Source organism: Lutra lutra, chromosome 2, assembly GCF_902655055.1.
Source record: "Lutra lutra chromosome 2, mLutLut1.2, whole genome shotgun sequence".
Lineage (NCBI taxonomy): Eukaryota > Metazoa > Chordata > Mammalia > Carnivora > Mustelidae > Lutra > Lutra lutra.
Genome location: NC_062279.1, coordinates 181,767,607 through 181,791,572, shown reverse-complemented (window position 1 = coordinate 181,791,572; position 23,966 = coordinate 181,767,607). Strand labels below are relative to the sequence as shown.

At 42.7% G+C, this 23,966-nt stretch overlaps 2 protein-coding genes across 5 annotated transcripts in view; one reads left to right on the top strand and one right to left on the bottom strand.

The window, feature by feature from the left end:
- Positions 1 to 18,056, top strand: part of CORIN (corin, serine peptidase) — a 249,036-nt gene extending 230,980 nt beyond the window's left edge. For 2 of the 3 annotated variants that reach the window (XM_047719221.1, XM_047719220.1), the window contains exons 20-22: positions 7,704 to 7,975; positions 10,237 to 10,370; positions 16,267 to 18,056. In XM_047719221.1, coding sequence (XP_047575177.1) covers positions 7,704 to 7,975; positions 10,237 to 10,370; positions 16,267 to 16,449 — 589 coding nt within the window. In that variant the 3' untranslated portion in view covers positions 16,450 to 18,056. The remainder of the gene's footprint in view (positions 1 to 7,703; positions 7,976 to 10,236; positions 10,371 to 16,266) is intronic. The other variant, XM_047719222.1, reaches the window with a different exon arrangement.
- A 1,590-nt stretch (positions 18,057 to 19,646) lies between these two features.
- ATP10D (ATPase phospholipid transporting 10D (putative)) overlaps positions 19,647 to 23,966 on the bottom strand; it is a 106,508-nt gene continuing 102,188 nt past the window's right edge. For both annotated transcript variants that reach the window (XM_047719219.1, XM_047719218.1), the window contains exons 22-23: positions 23,120 to 23,307; positions 19,647 to 21,182 (exon numbers count right to left, since the gene is read on the bottom strand). In XM_047719219.1, the coding sequence (XP_047575175.1) occupies positions 20,852 to 21,182; positions 23,120 to 23,307 (519 nt within the window). In that variant the 3' untranslated portion in view covers positions 19,647 to 20,851. The remainder of the gene's footprint in view (positions 21,183 to 23,119; positions 23,308 to 23,966) is intronic.

Here is a 23,966-nt window from a genome sequence, read left to right as displayed (position 1 = left end):
AGTTCTGGAAGCTAGAAGTCCAAGATCTAGGTATGCTTAAAACCCTTCCCATTACAACAAGAATAAAATCTCCTCATCATGGCCTTTCAAGATCTAGTCCTACCTCTTAGACAACATCTCCCCCTATTCTCCCATGGTTCATGGGCTGCCGACATCAAGCCTTCTTTGTGTGTCTGAAATTTTCCAAGCTCATTTCTACCTCAGGATGTTTGAACTTGCTGCTTTTGCAGGTAGAGTCACAAAGCAACCTCCTTCTGGTCATTAAAGTCTCTAAGTATGACTTTGTCAAAGACCTTCCCTAACTATTTGGCTACAGTGAAATCAACCCCCTCAGTCATCCATCATATAACCCTATTTTGTCACTTCTAAGTGCTCCAGAATATCTTATTTCTTTATATATTCTTTAGTTCAGTAGAATGAAATCTCTATGAGGGCACGAATTGTCTTTCTTCCTCACCCTTGTGTTTTCATTTTTTTCAGCATGGCCTATAGCAGCCACTCATAAATATTTGTTAACTGCCTAACCAGCCCCTTCTAGATATTTCTTAGTAATAATACGTGCAGTTCTTTCAGTAAGTAGGACTATAATTTGTCTGGAACTAGAAGTGTCAGTTCATCTACTGAAGGTCAATGATGTCTCACTGAGTCCTCCCAAATCTCAGACCACACATCAGTTCAGCATTGTCACGTATTAAACACCTGTATGTTTTATCAAATGGAAGATGACTCTTTGGCATATTGTCTGGAGAACATCCTTTTTGAATGAAGACATTGGAAGCAAAGGAAGCTCGAGACAGTTCTGTTTTGTCTTAGCTCTTTATTAATATTATTTTCTACAGACAGAAATTTCCCCATTTACTCGTTTTTGCATATCGTTTCATGGAGAAGCCCTTTTTATGTTTCCTACTTTTCTCCTTTTTAAACAAGCCCCTGCTCAGTCTATGACTAAGACTTTCCAGTAATTGTTACACTGTCATGCCTCTCTTCTGTGGTAGAGTTTGCGGTTGCAAAGCTCTGGGATCCTGATGCAGGCACATTCCCTTTAGCTGATTCTTCATTTTCTTTTCTTTTCTTTTTTTTTTTTTTAAAGATTTTTATTTGTTTATTTGACAGACAAAGATCACAAGTAGGCAGAGAGGCAGGCAGAGAGAGAGAGGAGGAAGCAGGCTCCCCCCTGAGCAGAGAGCCTGATGTGGGGCTCGATCCCAGGACCCTGAGATCGTGACCTGAGCCGAAGGCAGAGGCCCCAACCCACTGAGCCACCCAGGCGCCCCTGATTCTTCATTTTCTTTTTTTTCTTTCTTTTTTTTTTTTTTTAAGATTTTATTTATTTATTTGACAGACAGAGACCACAAGTAGGCAGAGAGGCAGACAGAGAGAGAGAGGGGGAAGCAGGCTCTCCACCGAGCAGAGAGCCCGATGCGGGGCTCGATCCCAGGACCCTGAGATCATGACCTGAGCTGAAGGCAGAGGCTTAACCCACTGAGCCACCCAGGCGCCCCTGATTCTTCATTTTCTTATCGCAGTCACTTGTGATGGCCCCGCATCAGAATCTGGCATTTTATTTCTCTCCTCTCTCTTGATCTGGACTTGCTCTCAGAGTCCCTGGATACAGTATCATGTCTGCCTTTTTGTTTTTCTCCAAACATTCTGTAATCGGATTCTTGAATTTCTAGGATATGTATCTGACTACCCTCTTCTTTTGCTTTTTTGGACCCCGGAGAGCAGGATAGTTCACCTTCTGTAATTTCACCGCTGGTCACTAATTCCCCATCATGCCCAGGAGATATGTTCAGGAAATAGAAGATCTCTTCCTGCTGTCTGCCATCCTGTCACCCTCCAGTGAGCCCACCAGGTGACGCCCTTCTCCGTGGCCAGTACCTGATTCCTATGTAGATGCCTGTGGACCTTCCTTTTTGTTCCAGAGAAGTTTAGTAGAAAAGGTGAAGGTGTGGTCTAGGGGTTTTTGCTGGTAACCAGCAAACCAGCATTCTGGTCTGTTACCATCCTTGACTACCTTTGTGACCTTAGATGAGTCATTCATCTGCTATGAGTCACTGCTTTCTCTTCTCTGAAAAGGAATAAGAATTCCTGTTACATCTCACAGTTGGCAAGATCCCTTGAAATAAAGTGTATAGACATACTAGGAAAGCTATGAAGTAGAGCTCATACTACTATAAATCTAGGCTGCTGGTTTATTTTGCTTATTGTATTGCCTTTTGTTTTTTTGTTTTTTTTTTGGGGGGGGGGGGCAACATTGAAAACTGCAGATACCTTAAAAAGAATCCAGAACTCTGGCTTCCCTTGAACACTGAAAAGGTCAGGTCCTACCTGGCTTTCCAACATGACAGCAATAAACAGGAACAGGGAAGTGGATGACCCTCCAGATGGGGAGAGCCAGTGATTTGACTCTCCGCTATGAATAAACAGGAACAGGGAAGTGGATGACCCTCCAGATGGGGAGAGCCAGTGATTTGACTCTCCGCTATGACTCCTGCCCAGTCCCCGCACATATTTAGTCTCTGATCACCCCACTCTAACGTCTGTTCCCTGGATGTGTCAAAGAGAATTCCTTTACAAATACCAAGGGCAGAGCACAATATTAAAAGTAAGACAGTTGGGATGCCTGGGTGGCTTAGTTGGTTAAGCATTTGTCTTTGGCTCAGGTCATGATCCCAGGATCTTGGGATGGAGTCTTTCAGCAGGGAGCCTGTGTCTCCCTCTCCCTCTGCCTGCTACTCCTCCTACTTGTGCTCTCTCTCTCTCTGTATTAAATATATATATATATTTAATACATTTAAATATATACATATATATATATATAAAAGTAAGAGGGTTGTGAGATTTGTAGAACAGCAAATGCTATTGTGTGATATTTCTTAGTGCAAATTTGGTCACCTTCAAACTACCTCCAAATCAAACTGCCTCCAAATCACCACTTAGCTGTGTTATTTCTGGAGTAAGACTTGTAAAATATGGTGATTTATATCACAGGTGTTAATTATAAATATTAATTTTCTTTCCTTAAAATGATAAATGTTAAATATATGATATTAAAGCAAAACCAGAAAGGATGAAAGAAAGGGAAATTTTATGCTTTTCAGAAAAGATGAAAATAGAAAATCTCTAAACCTGGCTAGCTGAAGTAAGTAAAAATGTGGCATTTATGTATCTTAACTAGGGTTCAGACTGGCAAATCGTAAGCCAAATTGACTGGATCTTATGACGAAGGGCAGTGTGCCTGTAATTTTGTATAAATTTTCCTGCATGTCATCTAAAATGTATACATAGCCGGGCTTTCTTTCTAGAGCTGATGATTGAAGAATTCTACATTGAAATCGTATTATCTCAATGTTCTCTGTAAAGTGTATCCATGGTTATAGCAGTGTATAAGCATGGAATAAATTAGACAAGAAATGTGAATTTCAGACCAGGAAATGCCATGTGGAGCTAGTCTCTTAACGTCTTCCTCAAAGGAGAAAAGGGTCTCTTAACGTCTTCTTCAGCCATTTTCATTGTGAATGGTTGATTTTCACTGGGCTTCCTCTCCTGCTTCGTCCCTCCCAGAGCATGAAGGGGTCTTTGCAGAAACTTCTTTAAGATGTGCCAGTTCTCTATGCTGCTGATTTGAGGTCTGACAGCTCAGTTTGAAAAAGTCCCCCTGTGGTGAAGATTTTCAGCAGCTATACTTGTCTTTTTTCCTTTGTCCCTCAAAACTCTTTTCATTGAAAAGCCCATATGAACATAGCTTGTTCTTATGTGTTTCTCCACAGAGGGTATATATGCACTGAAATTAGACTCATGTGGCATTAATATTGCCCTAAATTTTCTTTCCCCTTTTTGCTTCCACCAAGACAGGGCTGTCTCTGCCATTATTCCTGACTCATTCTCTCCAGCATGTGTTTAATACGCTCATATACCATTGATACACAGTTCCCTCACTCACATCCCCATTTCCTTTTTATTTTTTCAAGATTTTATTTATTTATTTGACATAGAGAGAGAGATCACAAGTAAGCAGAAAGAGAGGGGGAAGTTGGCTCCCTGCCGAGTAGAGAGCCCGATGCGGGGCTTGATCCCGAGACTCTGAGATCATGACCTGAGCTGAAGGCAGAGGCTCAACCCACTGAGCCACCCAAGTGCCCCTCACATCCCCATTTCTAACAACAGGTTGTGGTTTTCCTGGGTTTTACCAGACTTGAGGAAAAAAAAAACATTAAAGAGACTTCATTTTTTCCATCACACTGAAAATGTAGAAAAAACAATATCCTCACTATTTACAAAAATTATGTAAATTTCCTATGTACTTTTTGGTGTGTTTGTTTTTGGTGATGTTAATGCCATAAGGATAGTAGCTTGTGTAGCAATAAACTACTAGGTACAAGTTATAACATTTAGCAGTTTTATTTCTCGCTCGTAGAATTAGATTAAGCACAATATAGTAATTAAGTCTGAAATTTGTTATTTCATCTTGTTACAAATAATTTGCAGTATTCAACTATTTGAAATACTGCTCGTTATTTGAGCAAATGGATGAATATTTGTTAGAAGCAAAATCTAGTAGCTCTGAAACAAGGTCAAGAAGCTATTAAATAGGCAGAAATTTGACATAAATTGTTGCTTGATTTCAGATGCCTTAAATAGAATCTCAAGTGAATATTGATTTTCTCAAATGGTCATGCACTTACTTCTGTGGACAATAAAATGGACAATAAAATGGAAGTAACAAGGGAAGAAGGGAAGGAAGGGAGGAAGGAGAAGTGAGGAAAAGGAGGAAGTAAGGGAGAGGAGGAAGGAGGGAGAGAAAGAGAAAGAATGGAGGGACAGAGAGAGAAAAGAGGGGATTGAGGAAAAGGAAGGAAGGAAGGAAGGAAAGATGGAAAGAAAGAAAGAGGGAGGGAGAGAGGAAGGAAGGAAGGAAGGAAAGAAAAGAAAGACATGTTCTTTCAGTGATGGCTTTATTTAATGAAAATAATTCTGTAGTATCATCTTATAATGCTCATGAGATAGCGCTTCCTGCATTTTACTATGATTGTTTCTTTAATTGTTCATCTTCACTCAAGCTTGTGTAGATGGAATCATGTCTTTCTTGCTTGTTGTAATCCTTGCACAATATTTGGCATGAAGGAGTTGCTATAAATATATACCTATCTATATGTCTATATCTAATACCCATATCACGAAGAATGACATCAATTCCTATTTGTATAGTGCTAGAATTATTATTTTTCACAATGGGAAAAGGATAGAATGTGCGGGCCATATAGAGCAGTCTTTCAGTAGTGTACTCCAAGAATCCAGCAATGCCATAAACAGGTTGAATGCTGACCTTGGCCACTTCTTTCCTACCCTTCTGAGAGGGTAATCTTTGCCATGCATGAGAACACAATGAAGAAAAGCATGCCAAGGAAAGGAGGAATGCGGGTGAGTTTTAATCTAAGACTCTTAAAAGTCTGGATTCCCAGGCCCCAGCCCAAAACTTGGAATTGACATGGGGTGATGCCCAGAAAATCAGTGTTTAAAAGCCTGGGTTGAAAAACAACTGTTTAGTGGGTCAAATCAACCTACTTTAGTTGGACAAGGTCCCAAGTGGGGCCAGAGGTGGCATGGCTCACTTACCCTACCCCTGAGGAGGGAGTATCCGCTCGGAAAGCCCCACTAGCACTGTAGTCCTCTCCACATCCATTCCTTTGCTCCTGGCCCACTCTGGTTGTCCAGAGTGGACTGGGACTGGGAATGGAAGAGAGGGTAGAGGGACTGATGAAGAACAGACCTTGCCTATATGGCGGGATTTGGCCCATAGTACATATTTTGAAACAACATGCATTGGGCTGTCCTTAAACAAACACTTGTTGAGAAGCCACTGCATGTTAGTTCCTAGGCCCTGTGAATACAGCAGAGAACAAGACCAACCTAGTCCCTGGTCTCACCGAACTTACATTCTGGGCACAAGGCAGAGAACAGACAAACAGCTGTGCCAATGCCATTGATATCAGTGAGATGGAAATTAAACCAAGGTCAAGAGTAGAGAGTGATGGGGACAGAATGAAGCCTAGACTGGGTGGCCAAGGAGGGTAGTAGGGAAGAGGTGGTGTTTGAGCTGAGACCTCAAAGAAGAGAAGGAGTTAAGGTCAGAACCATATGGGAGCAGAGAGAACAGAAAGGGGAGAGCCTCTGGGTTGGGTGTGTCCTCCGCGTATCCAAAAAGAGAAAGTCCTTGGGGTTGGAATGGAGCGGGTCAGCTTAGAGGCCATGAGGAGTCTACAGTGTATCTCAAGTGTGACTCAAAGTCCCTGGAGAATTATGAGCAGGAAATGGACTCAATCTAATTTTGTTTTTAAAAAGATTACTCTGCTGCCGTGAGGAAAATGGGCCCAGTGTGCTAAGAGTAGAAGAAAGGCCACCAACTGGGAGACCATTGCAGTCATCCAAGTACATGACAGTGGTTTATATTAAGATAGATTGCGGAGGAAGGAGAAATAGCAAGATTCAGGGTATATTTGAAAGTGGAGTGGTGAAGACTTGCTGATGAAGATGGTGTTGGGATAAGAGAAAGAGATGATTCAGCTCTGCCACATGGTTATAAATACTAAATATCTGTAAGATGAATTCTGAATGCTTAGAGCATAGTCAAATACATGAGAAGCACTGAAAATTCTTAGCTCTTATTAAACATACAAGCGAGTGTGTCAAATGGATAATTGTATATTTAAGTTTGCAGCTCAGTTGGGAGGGTGGAGATGCACGTTTGGGAGTTCCGAGGATTTGGTGGCATTTAAAAACCACTGGACTCCATGAGATCTTAAAGGGGATAATTAGATTCCATAATCTTATCATGGAATAAGAAGATGGACAAAAGAGCCCTGGGACACTTGGACATAGACTTGAGAACAAAGAAGAAGAGGAGACAGGAGGAAAAATGAAAAGAAAGGAGGGACACCTGGGTGGGCTCAGTTGGTTAAGTGTCTGCCTTCAGCTCAGGTCATGATCCCGGGGTCCTGGGATAGAGTCCTACATTGGGCTCCCTGCTCAGTGGGGGGTCTATTTCTCCCTCTGCCTGCCACTCCCCCAGCTTGTGTGTACGCTCTCTCTCTCTGACAAATAAACGAATAAAATCTTCAAAAATATATAAAAAGAAAGAAGAGTAAAAAGTCGAGGCTAAGACATTCCTCCAAGAAGGAGCAAGTACCTCAGAGAAATGGCAAGTTTTCAAGGGAACCTTCTGAAAATTTCAAGCCGAATGCTTAAAAAGGTGACCCGCGACTTCCAGTGGTCAGTCTCAGACTGCATTGTTTTTGAACTCTTGCTGGGATTATTCTAGTCAGTGCATCTAAAAACACTTCACTCATTTAACTTTCAGGACTCTCCACGTGCCAGAATTTCCTCTCTCTTCTTCGTGTCTTTTTATTATTTTTCCCACTCAATGAAGCAAGCAACACTTCCCCCACCACGCCTGCCTTTCAAACTGAAACAAGTTTTATTTTCCAGAATACCCCCATTCTAGAAGCACGAGTTTTGCTTTCCACGAGAATGCCTGTTTATGAACTGGTCAGGCCGTTATAGAAAGGCCTCTAATATGTACACACGTTGGGTGTGGAAAGAGCCATTATTTACATAAATAAGTTATTTTCAAAATCATATGTAAATTTCAAAATTTAAATTTGAGTTCAAGATGCCCATAGCTCTTGAATTCATTCTTTCAGGCGAGAGAACGCTGCCGTCTGGAAAGTGGTGTTTGGCATCAACAATCTGGACCACCCGTCGACGTTCATGCAGACACGCCTGGTGAAGACCATCATCCTGCACCCTCGCTATAGCCGAGCCGTGGTGGACTATGACATCAGCATCGTGGAGCTAAGCGAAGACGTCAATGAAACCAGCTACGTCCGGCCGGTCTGCTTGCCCAGCTCAGAGCAGGCCTTGGAACCCGATACGTACTGCTACATCACGGGCTGGGGACACATGGGCAACAAAAGTAAGTCAGGAGCCTCAGCAATGCTTGCCTCTCCCTTTATACCCCAGTACCACTGTGCTACCTCCCAGACTTTGGCAACAATTTCCGGTTTCCGCTTCTAGAAGTGGAGCCACAAATGGCAAATGGGAGAGGGCAGTACTTCGCGGTACTTAGACCTGCCACACTCAGAGGCAGCCTCACAAATCCTTCTCCACACCTCAGATTTTCTACTCAGAGAGCCACGACCCAGGTTGTGGAGCCGCCATGCAAGAGAAGGCCTGTTGGTCCTCCTGGCTTGAGACCATCTTACCAGTGATTCCCGCCCCGCAGGCAGAGTCTCTCAGCACCTCTCTCAAGCAGCTGGGCTGTTCCAGTCCCCCAGTCAAGCTGCACACGTGGTCCTATTTCCTGTTCTGTGTTACCATTTGGTCTTCTCAACATCTATAACACAGCCTGTGAGTCTGTCCAGAAAGAAAACTGACTTGCTATTTCCCTATTTAAATTGATTAAATTTGGCTCCCTGGGTGATTTAAACATATAAAGCCTGTAAACATTAAAGAATCTGTACTCTTTACTCCCAGCCCCCATAATGGACCCCCTCATTTGGTTTGAACTATTAAAAGTGTAGAATAAGACTGTAATCAATGAGATAGCTTCTTTAACAGCAAGTGCTGGCCGCTCCGACTTTCTCAAGAGTAACGCCACGCTCTCGGGAATGGTGAGGGATGTTGGCGTCGCACTCTCTACCTTGGCAACTGCCAATCTGAAGCACAAATTTTTTTGTTCCTTAAAATTTAGTCAGATAAGTTTTGGGCTAAGTTGAGTTTCTTTTCTACATAATCAATTGACAACAAAGAAAAAGCCGAGAAACAGAGGTGAGTCAATGACTTCCGAAGTGCTCCCATGGAAGACCTTTGAAGGCAGTGTTGGACATATGACGTCACCATTCCTGTAGACCTTGGTTTTTCAAAGCTATAATTAGTAATGTGGTGTGATATAACAGCAGATATACTTTATATCACCCTTCCTTGTATTGTTTCTATAATATCTGCATCAGACTCAGAACAGTCATGTAGCATCACACATACCACACATATGGTGTATCGTGAAGGGTGGGGGTCCGAATTCAGTGAGAAAGGTCTGATTGACCCTGAATTCCTAGCTTACCATAAAGTGGAAAAAAATAATAGCAACTGTCTAATTCACAGGATTATTGTAACAATTCAAGACCATAGGCCCAGAAAACGCTGAGTGCACGTCCAGACCTACCACTAGTACCCAATAACGTTAGTGATGGTTCCTATTACCATTTTTTTAACAACTCTCCAAAACTGTTTCCATCATATTGATTTTCCAGACGTGCTTCTTTCTTCCCATAAGCTACCCTGTATATAATATACACTGCTTCACCATCACTATCTAAAAGGGGAATGATGTGTATAATTTGTAGGTCTCAACAACAAAAGATTATGCTTCAGGAAACCCATTATTATTCCGTGAGAACTTAGAAACAGAATTTGTGTGTTCCCTCTGCTGATAGCAAGGGATGGCTTTGTTCCTTTCAACATCTTTCTATCATCCCTTCAAGAATTACAGGTTCTGGGGCACCTGGGTGGCTCAGTGGATTAAAGCCTCTGCCTTCGGCACAGGTCGTGATCTCAGGGTCCTGGGATCAAGCCCCGCATCGGGCTCTCCGCTCAGCGAGGAGCCTGTTTCCCTCTCTCTCTCTGCCTGCCTCTCTGCCTACTTGTGATCTCTCTGTCAAATAAATAAATAAAATCTTAGAAAAAAAAAAAGAATTACAGGTTCTTTCCACCGGTAATGGCCATGGTAACAGCCATGGTAACATGGTGAGACACAGTCTTTAAACATAAGATAGAGTCCCCCTTCCCCTGTTAGACCCAATGGACGAGCTGGGCTAACCCACCATCTGGGGCAGGGCCCTGGCTTGATTTTTTTCTTTTCATCATGTAGCTGTTATTCTTGTTGAAGCATATATTAAGAGGGGAAAAGCATGAGCCACGTTACCTAACCAAGTTATTGATCCCATCTGTGCCTCAGTTTCTCATTAATAAAATAAAGGTGTTTGACTAGATGACCACTGTCACCACTTCTCACTGAAAATTCTGATGCCAAACAAGCCTTGTCTTTGGAATGGCATTTTAAGTAAATATGGTTCTCTGGGTATGCAGAGGTAATCATTACCTGTACGGCTTAGCCTCATTTTTGAGTCAAATTGCCCTCTTAGATCTTTCGCTTCTTTTTCTTTTTTAAAACCCCAGTGCCTTTTAAGCTGCAAGAGGGAGAGGTCCGCATCATCTCCCTGGAGCAGTGCCAGTCCTACTTCGACATGAAGACCATCACCGCGCGGATGATATGCGCCGGCTACGAGTCTGGTACCGTGGACTCGTGCATGGTAAATTGCTCTCCGCGTCGCGAGGACAGTCGGTTCGGTGGTCACGTCTGTGGGGGCCCTATAAACTCATTATTATTCACATGCCACCCTTCGGGAATAGTTTTCGGAGATTGCTTATTACCCGAGGTTTAATTATTCACAGTCTGTACTCTCTCTGGTGCCCAAGCGACCCCCCTCACTACCTCCGTGCCCTTCGCTCCAGTTGCCTTTGGCTCTCTCACCTGCCGCCTGCGACCAGCATCCCATCAGGGTGATGGCAGTAAAGCCCACACCCACATCCCAGCTTCCAGGGTGTGTGACAGAATGACCTTTATCTCTGGAGTCGATCGCACTGCCTGGGCCTGCCTCTGATTGCCAGCATGTCCTGAACGATCACTGGACAGGACCTTTCAACACCCAGGGTTTCCGGTCATGGTGGTTTGCCGAGCGTGCTACCTTCCAGAGCAGGGAGGTGTTTTTATTTTTACCCAATAAATGCTCATTGACTATTGGACTGGCTCCCAGGGCAGAATAAAAAGGTACAAGTGCTCAAAGAAGCTTACTTTTTTTCCGATTTTTTAATCTTAATTCCAGTGTACTTAAATACAATGTGATGCTAGTTTCAGGGGTACAACAGAGTGATTCCACACTTCATGCGTCACCCTGTGCTCGTCATGACATGTGCGCTCCTAAGTTCCCATCTCGGATCACACCCATCCCCCACCCACCTCCCCTGCGATAACCAGAGGTTTACTCTCTACCACTATGAGTCTGTTTCTTGGCTTGTCTCTCTTTTTCTCCCCTATGTTCATCTGTTTGTTTCTTAAATTTCACATATGAGTGAAATCATACAGTATTTGTCTTTCTCTGACTGACTTTGCTTAGCATACTGCCCTCTAGCCCCATCCATATCATTGCAAATGGCAAGACTGCATTCTTTGTATGGCCGAATATTCCATTGTAAATATGTGTACACATCTTCTTTATCCATTCTCTCAATGGAATGGACAGTTGGGCTGTTTCCACAGTTTTGCTATTGTAAATAATGCTGCGGTAAACACAGGGGTGCACCTATCCCTTTGAAGGAGTGTTTTTGTATTCTTTGGGTAAATATCCACTAGTGCGATTACTGGATCATAGCGTGGTTCTATTGTTAACTTTTTGAAGAACTGCCATACTGCTTTCCGCAGTGGTTGTACCAGTTTGCATTCCCACCAACAGGGCAAGAGGGCAGCTCTGTCTCCACACCCTCACTAACACTTGCTTCTTGAGTTTTTGATGTTGGCTACTCTGACAGATGGAAGGTGGTATCTCGGTGTAGTTTTGATTTGCATTTTCCTGATGATGAGTGATGTTGAACATCTTTTTTGTGTGTCTGTGGGCCATCTGGGTATCTTCTTTGGAGAAACATCTGTTCATGTCTTCCGCCCATTTGTTGATTGGATTTGTTTTCAGGGTGTTGAATTGTAGAAATTCCTTATCAATTTTGGAAACTAACCCTTTATCAGAATGTCATTTAAAAATACCTTCTCCCATTCCATAGGCTTTTAGTTTTGTTGATGATTTCCTTCACTGTGCAGAAACTTTTGATTTTGATGTAGTCCCAATAGTTTATTTTTGCTTTTATTTCCTTTGCCTCAGGAAACATATCTAGAAAATATTGCTGTGGCCGGTATCAGAGAGATTACTGCCTATGCTCTCTCCTAGGACTTTTTATAGTTTCAGGTATCATATTCAGGACTTTAAAATTTTTGAGTTTATTTTTGTGTATGGTGTAAAAAGGTAGTCCAGTTTCATTCTTTGGTGTGTAGCTGACTAGTTTTCCCAGAACTTGTTGGAGGGAGTTTTCCCCATTGGATATTCTTTCCTGCTTTGTTGAAAAGTAATGAACCATGTAATTATGGGTTCATTTCTGGGTTTTCTTTTTTTTATGATTTTAAAGATTTTTATTTATTTATTTGACAGACAGAGATCACAAGCAGGCAGAGAGGCAGGCAGAGGGAGAGAGGAGGAAGCAGGCTTCCCGCTAAGCAGAGAGCCCAATGCAGGGCTCAATCCTAGAACCCTGGGATTATGACCTGAGCTGAAGGCAGAGGCTTTAACCCACTGAGCCACCCAGGCGCCCCTTGGGTTTTCTGTTCTGTTCCATTGATCTGTGTGTCTCTTTTTGTACCAGTATCATACTGTTTTGATTACTACAGTGTTGCAGTATAACTTGAAGACTGAAATTCTGATACCTCTTGGCTGTTTGGGGTCTTTCGTGGTTCCATATAAATTTTAGGATTGTTTGTTCTAGTTCTGTGAAAAATGCTATTGGTATTTTGATAGGGATTGCATTAAATGCATAGACTGCTTTGATAGCATAGACATTTTAACAATATTTGTTCTTCCAATCCATGAGCACGGAATGTCTTTCCATTTCTTTGTGTCTTCTTTGATTTCCTTCATCAATGTTTTATAGTTTTCAGAGTACAAGTCTTTCATCACTTTGGTGAAAAAACAATTCCTGTAAATGGATTTTTTTTTTCTTAATTTCTTTTTCTGCTTCAAAGAAGCTTATAACAGAGGGGGGAATGCAGTTATTATATGCCCCGGCTAGGAAACACTTTAGTTATTGCACTGTTGTGGGGTAGATCAGATCACCCCTCGTATTTTTGAATTGAAGAAGAGTTTGACAATGTTATTACTGCTAACCCAACATAATAAAAGAACACTTTTGGTAGCCTGTTTCAGAATGGGCAAATCAGAGGACCAGAAATGGCCCAGTGGTGATTCCTTCGTTGTCGTGGGAAACAGGGAGGCCAACAGATCACTTGGTCTTTCATCAAGGTCACAGTCTCTTCTGCCTCCTGGCCATGAATCAGTTGAGGTGGGCTGCCTTCAGGCAAGAGGCCCAGGTCTGATTTCCCAAGCCAAACACACCAAAAAAAAAAAAAAAAAAAAAAGAAAGTAAGTAAGTGTTTGGGAAGGCAGCATGATATGGGGCTTAGGACACAGGATTTGCAGCCTGAAACTTTTGGCTTGAATCCCATCTCTGCCTGTAAGAACAACGTGACCTGGGGAAGTTATCTAACCTCTCTAGCATCACAAGCTGGGGCTGATTCTAATTTTCCGGGTGTTTTGAGGATTACCTGAGTCAATGTAGGTGAAAGCCCATCTTTCACTTCCCCACATGTGATGTCTGACACGCTCACTCAATGAACAGTAACTGTATAATTAGCACTGATCAGTTAGTGCTTGTTGTGTTCCAGTGCTAAGAACCCATTTAAGCCTCATCAGCCGTTCTTGTGGCAGTGTTACTGTTTTTGCTGTTTTAGAAATCAAGAAAACAAGGGAGCTGAGAGGTTAAGTCATTTTCCCCATCTTGCCCGGCATGAAGGTGGTAGAGCGAGGCTATGAGCTCAGAAAGTCTGGCTTCAGAGTCCAAGTGCTCGACCACCACACTCTCCTGGGAACAGTAATTCGTGTGTATACATTTCTCCCTGTCCCCAGGATGGTTTGGAGTTGTGCCCCAGGCTGGTGTCTCTTCATCTCTCGGCAATTGCTAAAGGAGCAGGGAGGAGAGTCTTTCAAAGAGACTTGAAGTCCAAGCCTAGGCACGCTCGTGTCATGTTGTCCGATAGGAGCTAGGTCCAGCCAGCCTCGGCAGTCGTGGGAATTCAACACTGTGGTGGTCTTCAATGCATACCAGGTAGTCTCCAGTACATCCCCACGGAGAAAACAAAACCTCAAGTCCTCAAAAGCTCCTTTTGACCAGGTCCAGAGCAAGATCATTCACAGAACCTCTCATTTTCTTCCTCTCTGGCATCCGTAGGACACTCTGGAAGCTGTGGACCCTTCTGTTAAGGTCTAGAAATCATGTTAAGGCCTAGAAATCCTGGGGATCAATACTGAAGCCAAGCCTAAACTTTGTCCGAAAGCCCAATATTACGAAAAGGGGACCGAAAAAGAGCGAAATGTGCCCTTTCCTGTATTCTCCATTGCATTCGAATTGCTTCTTCCTCCCCTTTTTGCACCTGACAAACGTCTATTTGTCTTATGAGGCCTCGCTCAAAACTCACACCTTGGGAAGCTACTTTTCGCTCCCCCTCCAGCAGGCCGTAATCCCTCATTCCTCTGACGACTCCTTCGTGTACTGGCCCTTGGACCTGGCTTTCAAGTAGAGTTATGCTTCTTACCCAAGCAGACTTTTGGTCACTCAGAGACAAAAAATCCTGTCTCCGTCATCTTCATAGATCCTACACAGACTCTGGCAAAGAGTAAATGCCAAGCAATTATTTCGCTTAAATCTTAATCTGGAAGTATAGAGATGCTGACCTGTACACGTCCTGTTTTGTTTTTTTAAGTGCTAGTTACATTTATTTTTATTGACAATGTCTCTCAGTATACGGAATTCCCAAGTTACCATGTGCTCCTTTCCCATTCTCCTCTCTGAAGAGCCTTTTTTTTTTTTTTTTTTTGAAGAGCCTTCTTTTTTGAGAGGCAACATAGGTCCCATTTGAATCACTCTCTGGCATAATAAACAGCTCAACGTCAGTCAGCATCTTAGCATTCCTTTCATATAAGGGGAGGTGAAAAAAATCGTGGAATATGTCTAATAAAATATTTTTAGTAAATTTTGCTTTAAAAAACTCAACTAGGCTTTCAGGCACTCGTTCAACCCCTTGTGAGGACCATCATTATTTAGGCTTATGGCGTTGGTCAGCCATACACATAAAGATGGCTGTTTCCACAGAGGCACACAGCACAGTCAAAAATCTCATTTTGCTCGAATAGCGGTGGTATCTGCTCACACTTCTGAGAGGAGAGCCCAGTAGTTACAGAGTCAGAGTCACGGTCATGGACCGCGTGGGTCTAATTCGAGGGCTGCCCACGAACAGGGTACACACCTGTGCCTCAGTCTCATCACATGGATATTGTGATAATTCTTAGCAACTCATAGGGATCTCCTGAGCAGTAAATGAGCAAATCCAAGGGAAAGTGTTTAGAGGAGCATCGATAAACCTAATTACCATTTTTCTCCAACATGACCAGGGGGACAAGACCAGCTATGGAATTCCAAGTTTGACATCCTTACAGGGCAGGAGTCTGTGTAAATTCCCACCATGAATTCATATACTTCCTTATTTTTCTAGGCTATCGATCCCTCTCTTTTGAGGCCATGCGGAACACACCTAATCTCTGATCTTTTCAGATGTAACCAATATTCATGCTTAGAAAGCTGAAGGGTCTCACTGCTAATCCCATGTGGGTGAAGAACAGCCCGCCTGAAATGTCAAGAATGAAAACCTCCGTGCACATGAGGTAGAACCAGAGGTGACAAAGAGAATACTTTGCTGTAAATAATTCAATGTGCTCTTTAACATTCACGTGCACTAACTGAAAAAAATCCCCAGAACTGTTAAGAAACGCAGCAAGTTGCCAGTGTCTTTTACTAAATGCACTCATTCACAAAGCAAGAATCTTGAAAACAAAGTTATTCTGGAATATTATTCTAGTACTATTGTGTGGAGAAAAGAAAATCTTTGATTTGAATGTTCCATTTTGGGTACTTTCAACATTTATAAAGTGGCGCAGTTAGAAGAATGAGATCAATTAGGAGAGAATTTGTTCTGATACACTAAATTTAAAAAAAATTATGACCTATTTTGATAAGCACAGGAAATGGCTGAGAAGTCTGATTTCATGGAAATAAGAATGTAGTCCTTTTCCAAGGGACCCCCATTCTTTTAAAGATCGGAGTTTAAAATGTGCATTTGAACGTTTCATCTATGTAGTAGAAAGTGTACTCCCTCCAGTTGGCAATGAAAACTTCGGTGAAACTTTCCAAGAAGTTGGCTAAGCTGGGTTTGGTTTCATTGTATCCCAGGCAGGCTCTATCATACCAGTGACTAATGTCCACTGCTGTTCATTACAGGGTGACAGCGGTGGGCCCCTCGTTTGCGAGCGGTCTGGAGGACAGTGGACATTATTTGGTTTAACGTCGTGGGGCTCCATCTGCTTTTCCAAAGTCCTGGGGCCTGGAGTTTATAGCAATGTGTCCTACTTCGTCGAATGGATTGAAAGACAAATATACATCCACACCTTTCTCCTGAACTAATTCCAAAGATGATGCGAGACTTTTTGCCAGCTGCACTCAAAGAAAATGGCCTTGTCGACTGTGGAGAGCTTCCTGCAGAGAGCTGTCCAGAAGCACTTTTCATGGACAGGGATGCTCAGCGGTACACTGCAAATGTTCATCTTTGTTTTGGTCTAATTTTATTGTTTTTTTCAACTTCAGTTTTCTCTTGCTTCAAGTTTAATGACAGTCTTTTTAAAAAAAAAAAAGCAAAAAGCAGATTTTGTTCTTTTGCCAAGCCTAATCTTGACCATAGCACAAAATAATCAGCTCTGGAATAAGGCAGGTTGCAGGGTAGGAGGTTCTAGAAAATTCTCTTTATTCCAGTGACAAAGAGGACATCGAGATCCAGGCTGACTAATTTTTGCCAGCTTTTGTTTCTCAAGCACAACAGCATAGTGGCAAATTTCAATATTAATATTGGAGACTTGCTTCTGATTAAGAGCCAAGACAATTTACATGCTTAAATTATTTACCATTACTCAAGTCTGCATAATTCTGAAAACTAATGAAAGACAGTCTGAGGTAGAAGACAAGCAGCATCCATTTAGGTGGCTAAAATGGTTAAGACGTACTGAACACAACGCTGCTTAGATACCAGCACTAGCATTTAAGATGATAGGACTGCATGTTCTGAACTTAACTCAAGGATGTAACTTTACAGAGGAGTCTTTGTAGAACCTTCCCTATAGCTGGGATTCCTTCAGCGTGTATCACTTGGCTGACTGAGACCTCAGTAGCTAGAATATTCCTGGGAAGCATTTTGTTTCACCTGTGTGACAATGAATGGAGATTGAACTTTGCAAAAGGAGAACTTGCTTTAGTCTGGAGAGATTCAATTTTTGAAAACAAAAATTAAATATTACCCAACCTCCAATTCAGTATTTTCCAACTTTCCTGTGTTCGCCCATAATGATAAAGTCACGGAAATGCCTCTCAAAGCGCAGTTCAAGATGGCATGGAGTAAAACATTTTATAATTTGCCTTGAAATGTGTTTAATATCTGATGTTCTCACATGCTTTTAAGCGCTCGGCCACTTTATGCCCAACAATTTCCGATGGGCATTCCATAAAAGTGGTTAAAAGTATTTTCCTTCCCACTAAAAAGCTTCAAAATACAACTTGTCGCACATAGGTAATTTAATTAGGCATCCATTTTGCAACATCTAAATGCCTTGGGAACAAGGAGGATTCCCCACTAAACTTCACCAGCACCCCGGGCTGCCTCAGCATCCCACACAGAGACTTACTGCAATTTTATACCTGTGTTTTTGTACTCTTTTCTATGTTTGCACATATTTCAAATTCGAGAAGTTGCCTTGACACTTCCCATGTTCTTCATCTCCTGTTCTGGAGTTTGTATAAGCCTCCTGAGAATGTGAAATCCAGCAATGGAATTAGGGTCAGGATTGTGTGAAAGTATAAGAACACATGTCCGTTCTGTTATAGTTAAGTCTGTACCCATACTCCACTGTCAGCCTTGCTCCACTTATGTTCAGGCAAGTATACCTACTATACTTATTCTAAATAACCCTAATACAGGGTGCCTGGGTGGCTCAGTTGGTCAAGCCTTCGGCTCAGGTCATGATCCCGGGGTCCTGGGATCGAGTTCCATATCCGGCTCTCCCTGCTTTGCGGGAAGCCTGCTTCTCCTTCTCCCTCTGCCTGCCGCTCCCCCTGCTTGTGCTCTCTCTCTGTCAAACAAATAAATAAAATCTTTAAAAGAAAAAAAAACCCTTAATACAAATAAAATGGTACAGTCCTTTTTTTTTTTTTTTTTTTTTTTAATGGACATGGAGCATAGATAATAGCAAGTCCCAGAAAACCAGGCCTCTCCCTCTAATAGCTGGCTGGCCTCCAGCCACCAACCAATCCAAATTTACCTGTCGTGTCTCACTGTCACAGGAACACGCTCTTTTACTTTAGGTGATGGACGGCTCTCTGAATGAGAGGTTCCTAATAGTTTCAAGTCCCTTTAGTGTCCAAAGAAGACTTTAATCCTGGTAAGAATGCAAGGAATCTTTCATGTCTAGAGTACATTTTGGGAGCCTGATATAATAATTCTTTCACAGGTCTTTTGGGGTAAAATTACGGCAAAATGTAAACTATTAATCAACAAATATAATCAATCAATAAAATGTAAACTATTAATAAACCATGAATCAATAGGAACAATGATACTATGCTTGTCCCCCAAAATTCGGTAAAATACACGGAATACCAAAACACTATAGACCCCATCAGCTTGGGTAACTGCGTAAGTTATTTACTTGTGAATGAGATCATTTAAAGGCTTGATACAGATCTCAAATCTCTTTCACCCAAGGGCCAGATATGTTTCAGAATCCAGAATTTTTCAGAGTTTAAAAAATACAATTTAGCACCCAGTAATAAAATACATTTTTATAGCAAAATATTTGGATAATTACATTAAATAAATTGTTTTACATCTGTTTAGGACATTGAATTTGTGCCTAATTTATGAACAATTTTTCAGTTTCAGAGCTCTTGGGATTTTGGAATTGTGGATAAGAGACTGCGGACTCATAACACAAACACTCAAGACTTCCTTCTACTTTTACGTATGGGTACTTGACATCTGGGAGATTGACTTTTCCCCTCGGTCCTCTTGGCTTATTCTTTTTACCTTTAGATTCTAACCCTTTATTTACATTCAGGGAATGAATGTCAGCTGCTATGGGGATAACAGATGACAGGACATGACTGACTTTTCCATATAAGAAAAGGCCATTACAATATTCTGGGAAAAGGTGGGCTTTGGGATTTTCCTTCTAAGCTCTGGTACCAATTACTGTTGGGCTCAGTCATATGTATAGAAGTAATGACAGTTTTTTGTACACATGATTTATTAAACAGTTTATCTTAAAAAACCATTAAAGAGAGCAGAAAGCAACCTCTAACAGCCATGTGGGATTTTGAAAGTTCTAAAAATCAGTCTCTATGAAAGACTATTTGCGGTAATATCAGACAGTTACAAAAAAAAAGACCAGGACAAAGAGGCAGGAGGTGAAGATGAAGCCCCGAGGATAAGAGATAAGAGGATAAGAAATGAATAGTCATAAGACCTTGATACAGACAGAGAACATCAGCATGGAGATTTCGGGAAGGAGATTCTGGGTGGTTAGTGGCTGACAATTTTCAGATGAATAGATACTGAATTTTAAAAGAACTCAACAAAAATAGATGATCTTGTAACATCTGGGCTTAGTTGGTAAACTAGTCTCTCTATTCTAACGAAAGCCAACACACATGATTTGCAACAGCAGCTAACTTGCTATCGACATTCCTGTCCTAAAAAGTGTTTAAAAACAAAGTTTTCTAAGAACCTCATGGAATTCTGCTGAGAATCACCTGTATTAGTCTCAATGCATAATATCTCATTTTTAAAGGTTACAACTCTGGAGACCTAGTAGGGTAATGTAAAGACTATGAACCCTCCAAATGGTCTCTTGAAGATTGTTTTCAAATTGATTGTCTCATTTTGATCAGGCTATTGTAAGTTTCAGAATATAGGAAATTGCAAAGTGGGCTACAGTAGGCTGATTGTGTCTACCCTACCAATGGCCTATGTTTCCCAGTGGACATCTGCACAGAGACAGACCTCATAAAAGGTCTTCTCTTGCCTGAAAGCTGAGAGAGAAACATATTCCTGTCGAACCCTGGCACCCGTCTGCCCCCTCCCCATGAAGACCCTGCCTCAAGGAACCAAAATGAGCAGAGAGGTCTGCCTTACATGGGCAGTCAGATGACCAAAGGCATCTTCCTGGAGGAAACAAAAAGCTATTAATGATCACCACATTTTCATCAGTGCAGTTATTACTCATTTTAGGTACATTGTCATTTAAAAGGCTCTTTGGAGTTTTTCCTCTAGAAATTAACCATTTATAACATTTTTATTTCCATGTGGAAATCTCTTCTGCGTTCCAATGGATCTAAAAACTAGTTTTTGTTCATGAGAGAAAATTCAGATTGGAGTCTGCTCACTGAAAGCGTTTCCCTGGAATCTGAGATCTCCCAATAAAATAAATATATCTCAAATGAATCCCTTAAGAATGTCTGCACGCCTAAGACAATTAAAATGCTTTTATAAAATCCAAAAAGTTTCATAAAAGCATTTGATTCGGAATGAAATATTTCACCTCCCTAAACTCAGTTCAGGCCCAACTGCAACCTCTCAAATGTATCTACAAACATACAAGAAAGGTCATCACATTGGCTTTTCTGGGCACAGAAGAATCTTCGTGTCCCTTAGGGAAAAAGCCACCTGGTTCTTGCTTGATAGAGGTGCCTCTTCAAAGTCCCTCTTCCAGATTTGAAGGGAGACTTGTCACCCCAAGGAGGATACCCTGCCTTTTTTTTTTTTTTAGCCCTCTGAGGTCCCCGCCATCCCTGAGGTCTTAGTTTCACAGAAGTCTGAGTCCAAGGGAGTTTCATGTACAGAGAAGCTTGCCCGCTCGACAGCGCAGGACGGTGCTGACATCATCGCCAAGGCAGCAGACGGGCCAGACGTGGCTCTCTTCTCTGACTTGGCAGCTGAGTGGTCAGCACACTGGGATGGCGTGCGGCCCAGCGTTCCGGCCCCTCTCCACTTCTTGAGAGCTTCAGTCCTCTCTTCTGGAGTCAGTCTGTCCAAGTGCTGAGCCCTCCGAACTGGAGACGGAAACAGGGATCCCTGAAGAACTCGGTATGTAAACCTAGGTTCCAAAAAGCATCACAGAATTAGAGTCACTGCAAACGTGGCATGGGACACAGCAAGTACTCACCAGCTGGGAAGAGTGAAAGTTTTCTAGGGCTACTGGGACACGTCACTGCACGCTTGTCCCTTTCGGTCCCTGTGGCAGCGCGGACGCTGGACAGCACCGCCATCCACCCTGTGGGTCTCCCACTCCTCTAGGCCATTAGATGGGGTCCTCCATGGGGCTTCCCGACACAATCCCATCTCTTTCCCTGGTGGCTGCTGAGGTGGCTGAAAGGATCCATGTCACAGACCTAATCTCCTCCGCCTTTGGCTGTCCAACCACAGGGCTGTCCTCCTCTCTAGAGCATATTCCCAAAGCCAATCTCTTCGTTTTCACAACTTTTGAAATCTACAAAGGCAGAGAATTTCTCAAATCTAATTTCTCTGGGTTTAATAGGCTTTCCCTCAATCTTTTTTTTTTTTTTTTTTTTTTTTAACTCTAAGCAGCAAGAAGAGACCGGGCCAGACTTTCAGCACTAAATATCCAAGGTCATAGTTTCCAAAGTCTGCTTTCCACATAACGGGAAAACCCACTTTGGCTAAGTTTTCTGCCACTATAGTGCCCAAATCCCTCTTCCCTCAAATTTCCAGCAACACGTCCCTCCTTTCTTTCCGACCCCTCACTGGCGGTGCCTGTGACATTCGCATTTCTAGCAACAGCCTGTTTAAGGCCATGTATGGATTTTCTAAGATAAGGTTTTCTCCACCTGTGCTGCTTCTCACTTCCTCCTGAATCTCCACCAGCAGGAACATCGATATCCGTGATCATTCTAGAATTTTTCCATCATGTACCTTTACACCCTTCCAGTCCCTGCCCATTACCCAGTTTTAAAGCCACCTTCACATTTTCCAGCATTTGTTAGAACATTGTGGGTGACAATCGTTCTCCCAGTGGCCCAGACAGTAATATTTCAGGCCAAGCGAGCCAGATCGTCTCTCGGTTGGAACCGTTCAACTCTGTTGCTGTAGTGAAACTCAGCCAGAGATAATACATGAATGAGTGTGTCTATAGCCCAATAGAACTTTATTACTTTTAAAAACGGGCAGCAGGCCAGAGGTGGCCTGTGAGTCAGTTCATCAACTCTGTTCGAGAATAATCTAAAATCACCATTTTGACTCTCATATCCAGTTTTAGAAGGTAGAACAACTATGTGGCACAGTGTTTCCAGCTAAAAAGATAAATGTTACGAGAGCTATAGATGAAAAAACCCATGCATACCTCTTAGCCATCTCCATCCCATACAACACTAGAAATTCAAGTTAAACTAAAATGGGAAAGATAACTCAGACAGAGGAGGGACGTTTTCAGTGCTGCCAGGCTGTACAGAGACCATAACTTATCTCTCAGTACACATCCTCCCGTTTCTCTTTTTAGAAACCCTCAGATTTTCGCCACTCTGACTCGACATACTGAGGTCCCAGTTAATGGGATATGGCAATGACATGCAGCTTCTGGGTCATGCCATTACAAAGAAAAAGAAAAAAAATCCACACAGGAGGAAATCTGCTCGCGTTCCGTTTTCTCTCCTCCTCCCTCCTGCAGGCAGGGATGTGGGGGAGCTGGGTGAGTCATTCATCTCCAATCATGCCAATGAGGGCAGCACCCGTGGGAGTTGGCAGAACAAAAAGTCAGAGGAAAGGATCCTCAGATAACCCCGTGGGTGAAGCCTGTGCTATCTCTGGGGAATGGCAACCCGATGAGAATTTTCCATGAGCGAGAAATCTCTCTTCTGGGCTGCCTTAACTCTGCTGAAAGAGTTAAAACCCATGTCCTCACAAGGATGCAGACTGACTTCGCTGGTGAATGGGATGGTCTGCCATCCGTTCCTAGCAGTCACCGAAGCCCTCCAAGCCTCTGACCTCACTGCCTCTCTCTCGGATAAAACCCCGTACCTGGGCAGAAGGGCGACGCAGGTTGTGAGGACACAAACCAGGTAGAACACGGGGTCCAGCATGTGCTCCTGCATAATCCAGTAGGGGTTAGATGGCGGATTGCATGTGACGCACAGGGCTCCGAAAACCAAGGCAAAGGAAAAATAAGACAAGAGGCTGCTCGCAAAGACCAGCATGTGGATCCAGGTCTGCAAGACAGGAGAGGCGGGGAAATGAACACTCTCACCCACAGGGCTCTGCGTCCCCACCGAGTCTGCTCTGCTGAAGAGACCACGTGTCTGAGCGATAAGTGAACGGTGTCACAACCCTCAGTGAGCAAAACACAAAACAGCGAGGAGATTCGAGCACCTTCCGTGGAGAGTTCACACCTGTTTCGATTTTGTAAAACAAAGTCCAACGCCAAAAGGTTTACTTTTGATGATGATTCTATTTTATATTGTTCAATGCACCATGAGCTGTTTGGATTCTTTTTTTTTTTTTTTTTAAATACTATCACTGATTGCCCTGTATCTTCATTTAGGTAGTATTCCAATCCTCAAATGTTACCCATTCACGTGGCTGGTAGACATTACTGTTGTTCACCGATATTCTAATTTCCTCCCACTGTAAACATCTGGAAGGATCGCATTTCCTCGCCCCCTTGAAATTAAGCATGGCCATGCACCCTGCTTTGACCAGTGAAATATGAGTGGAAGGGACATTAAAAAAAAGTTCACGTTAGGGGGCGCTTGGGCGGCTGAGTGGGTTAAAGCCTCTGCCTTCAGCTCAGGTCATGGTCCCAGGGTCACGTTAGACATGCAGAGGAGCTGGTGCACAATTTTTCATGCTGTCTCTTTTCTTTCCATGA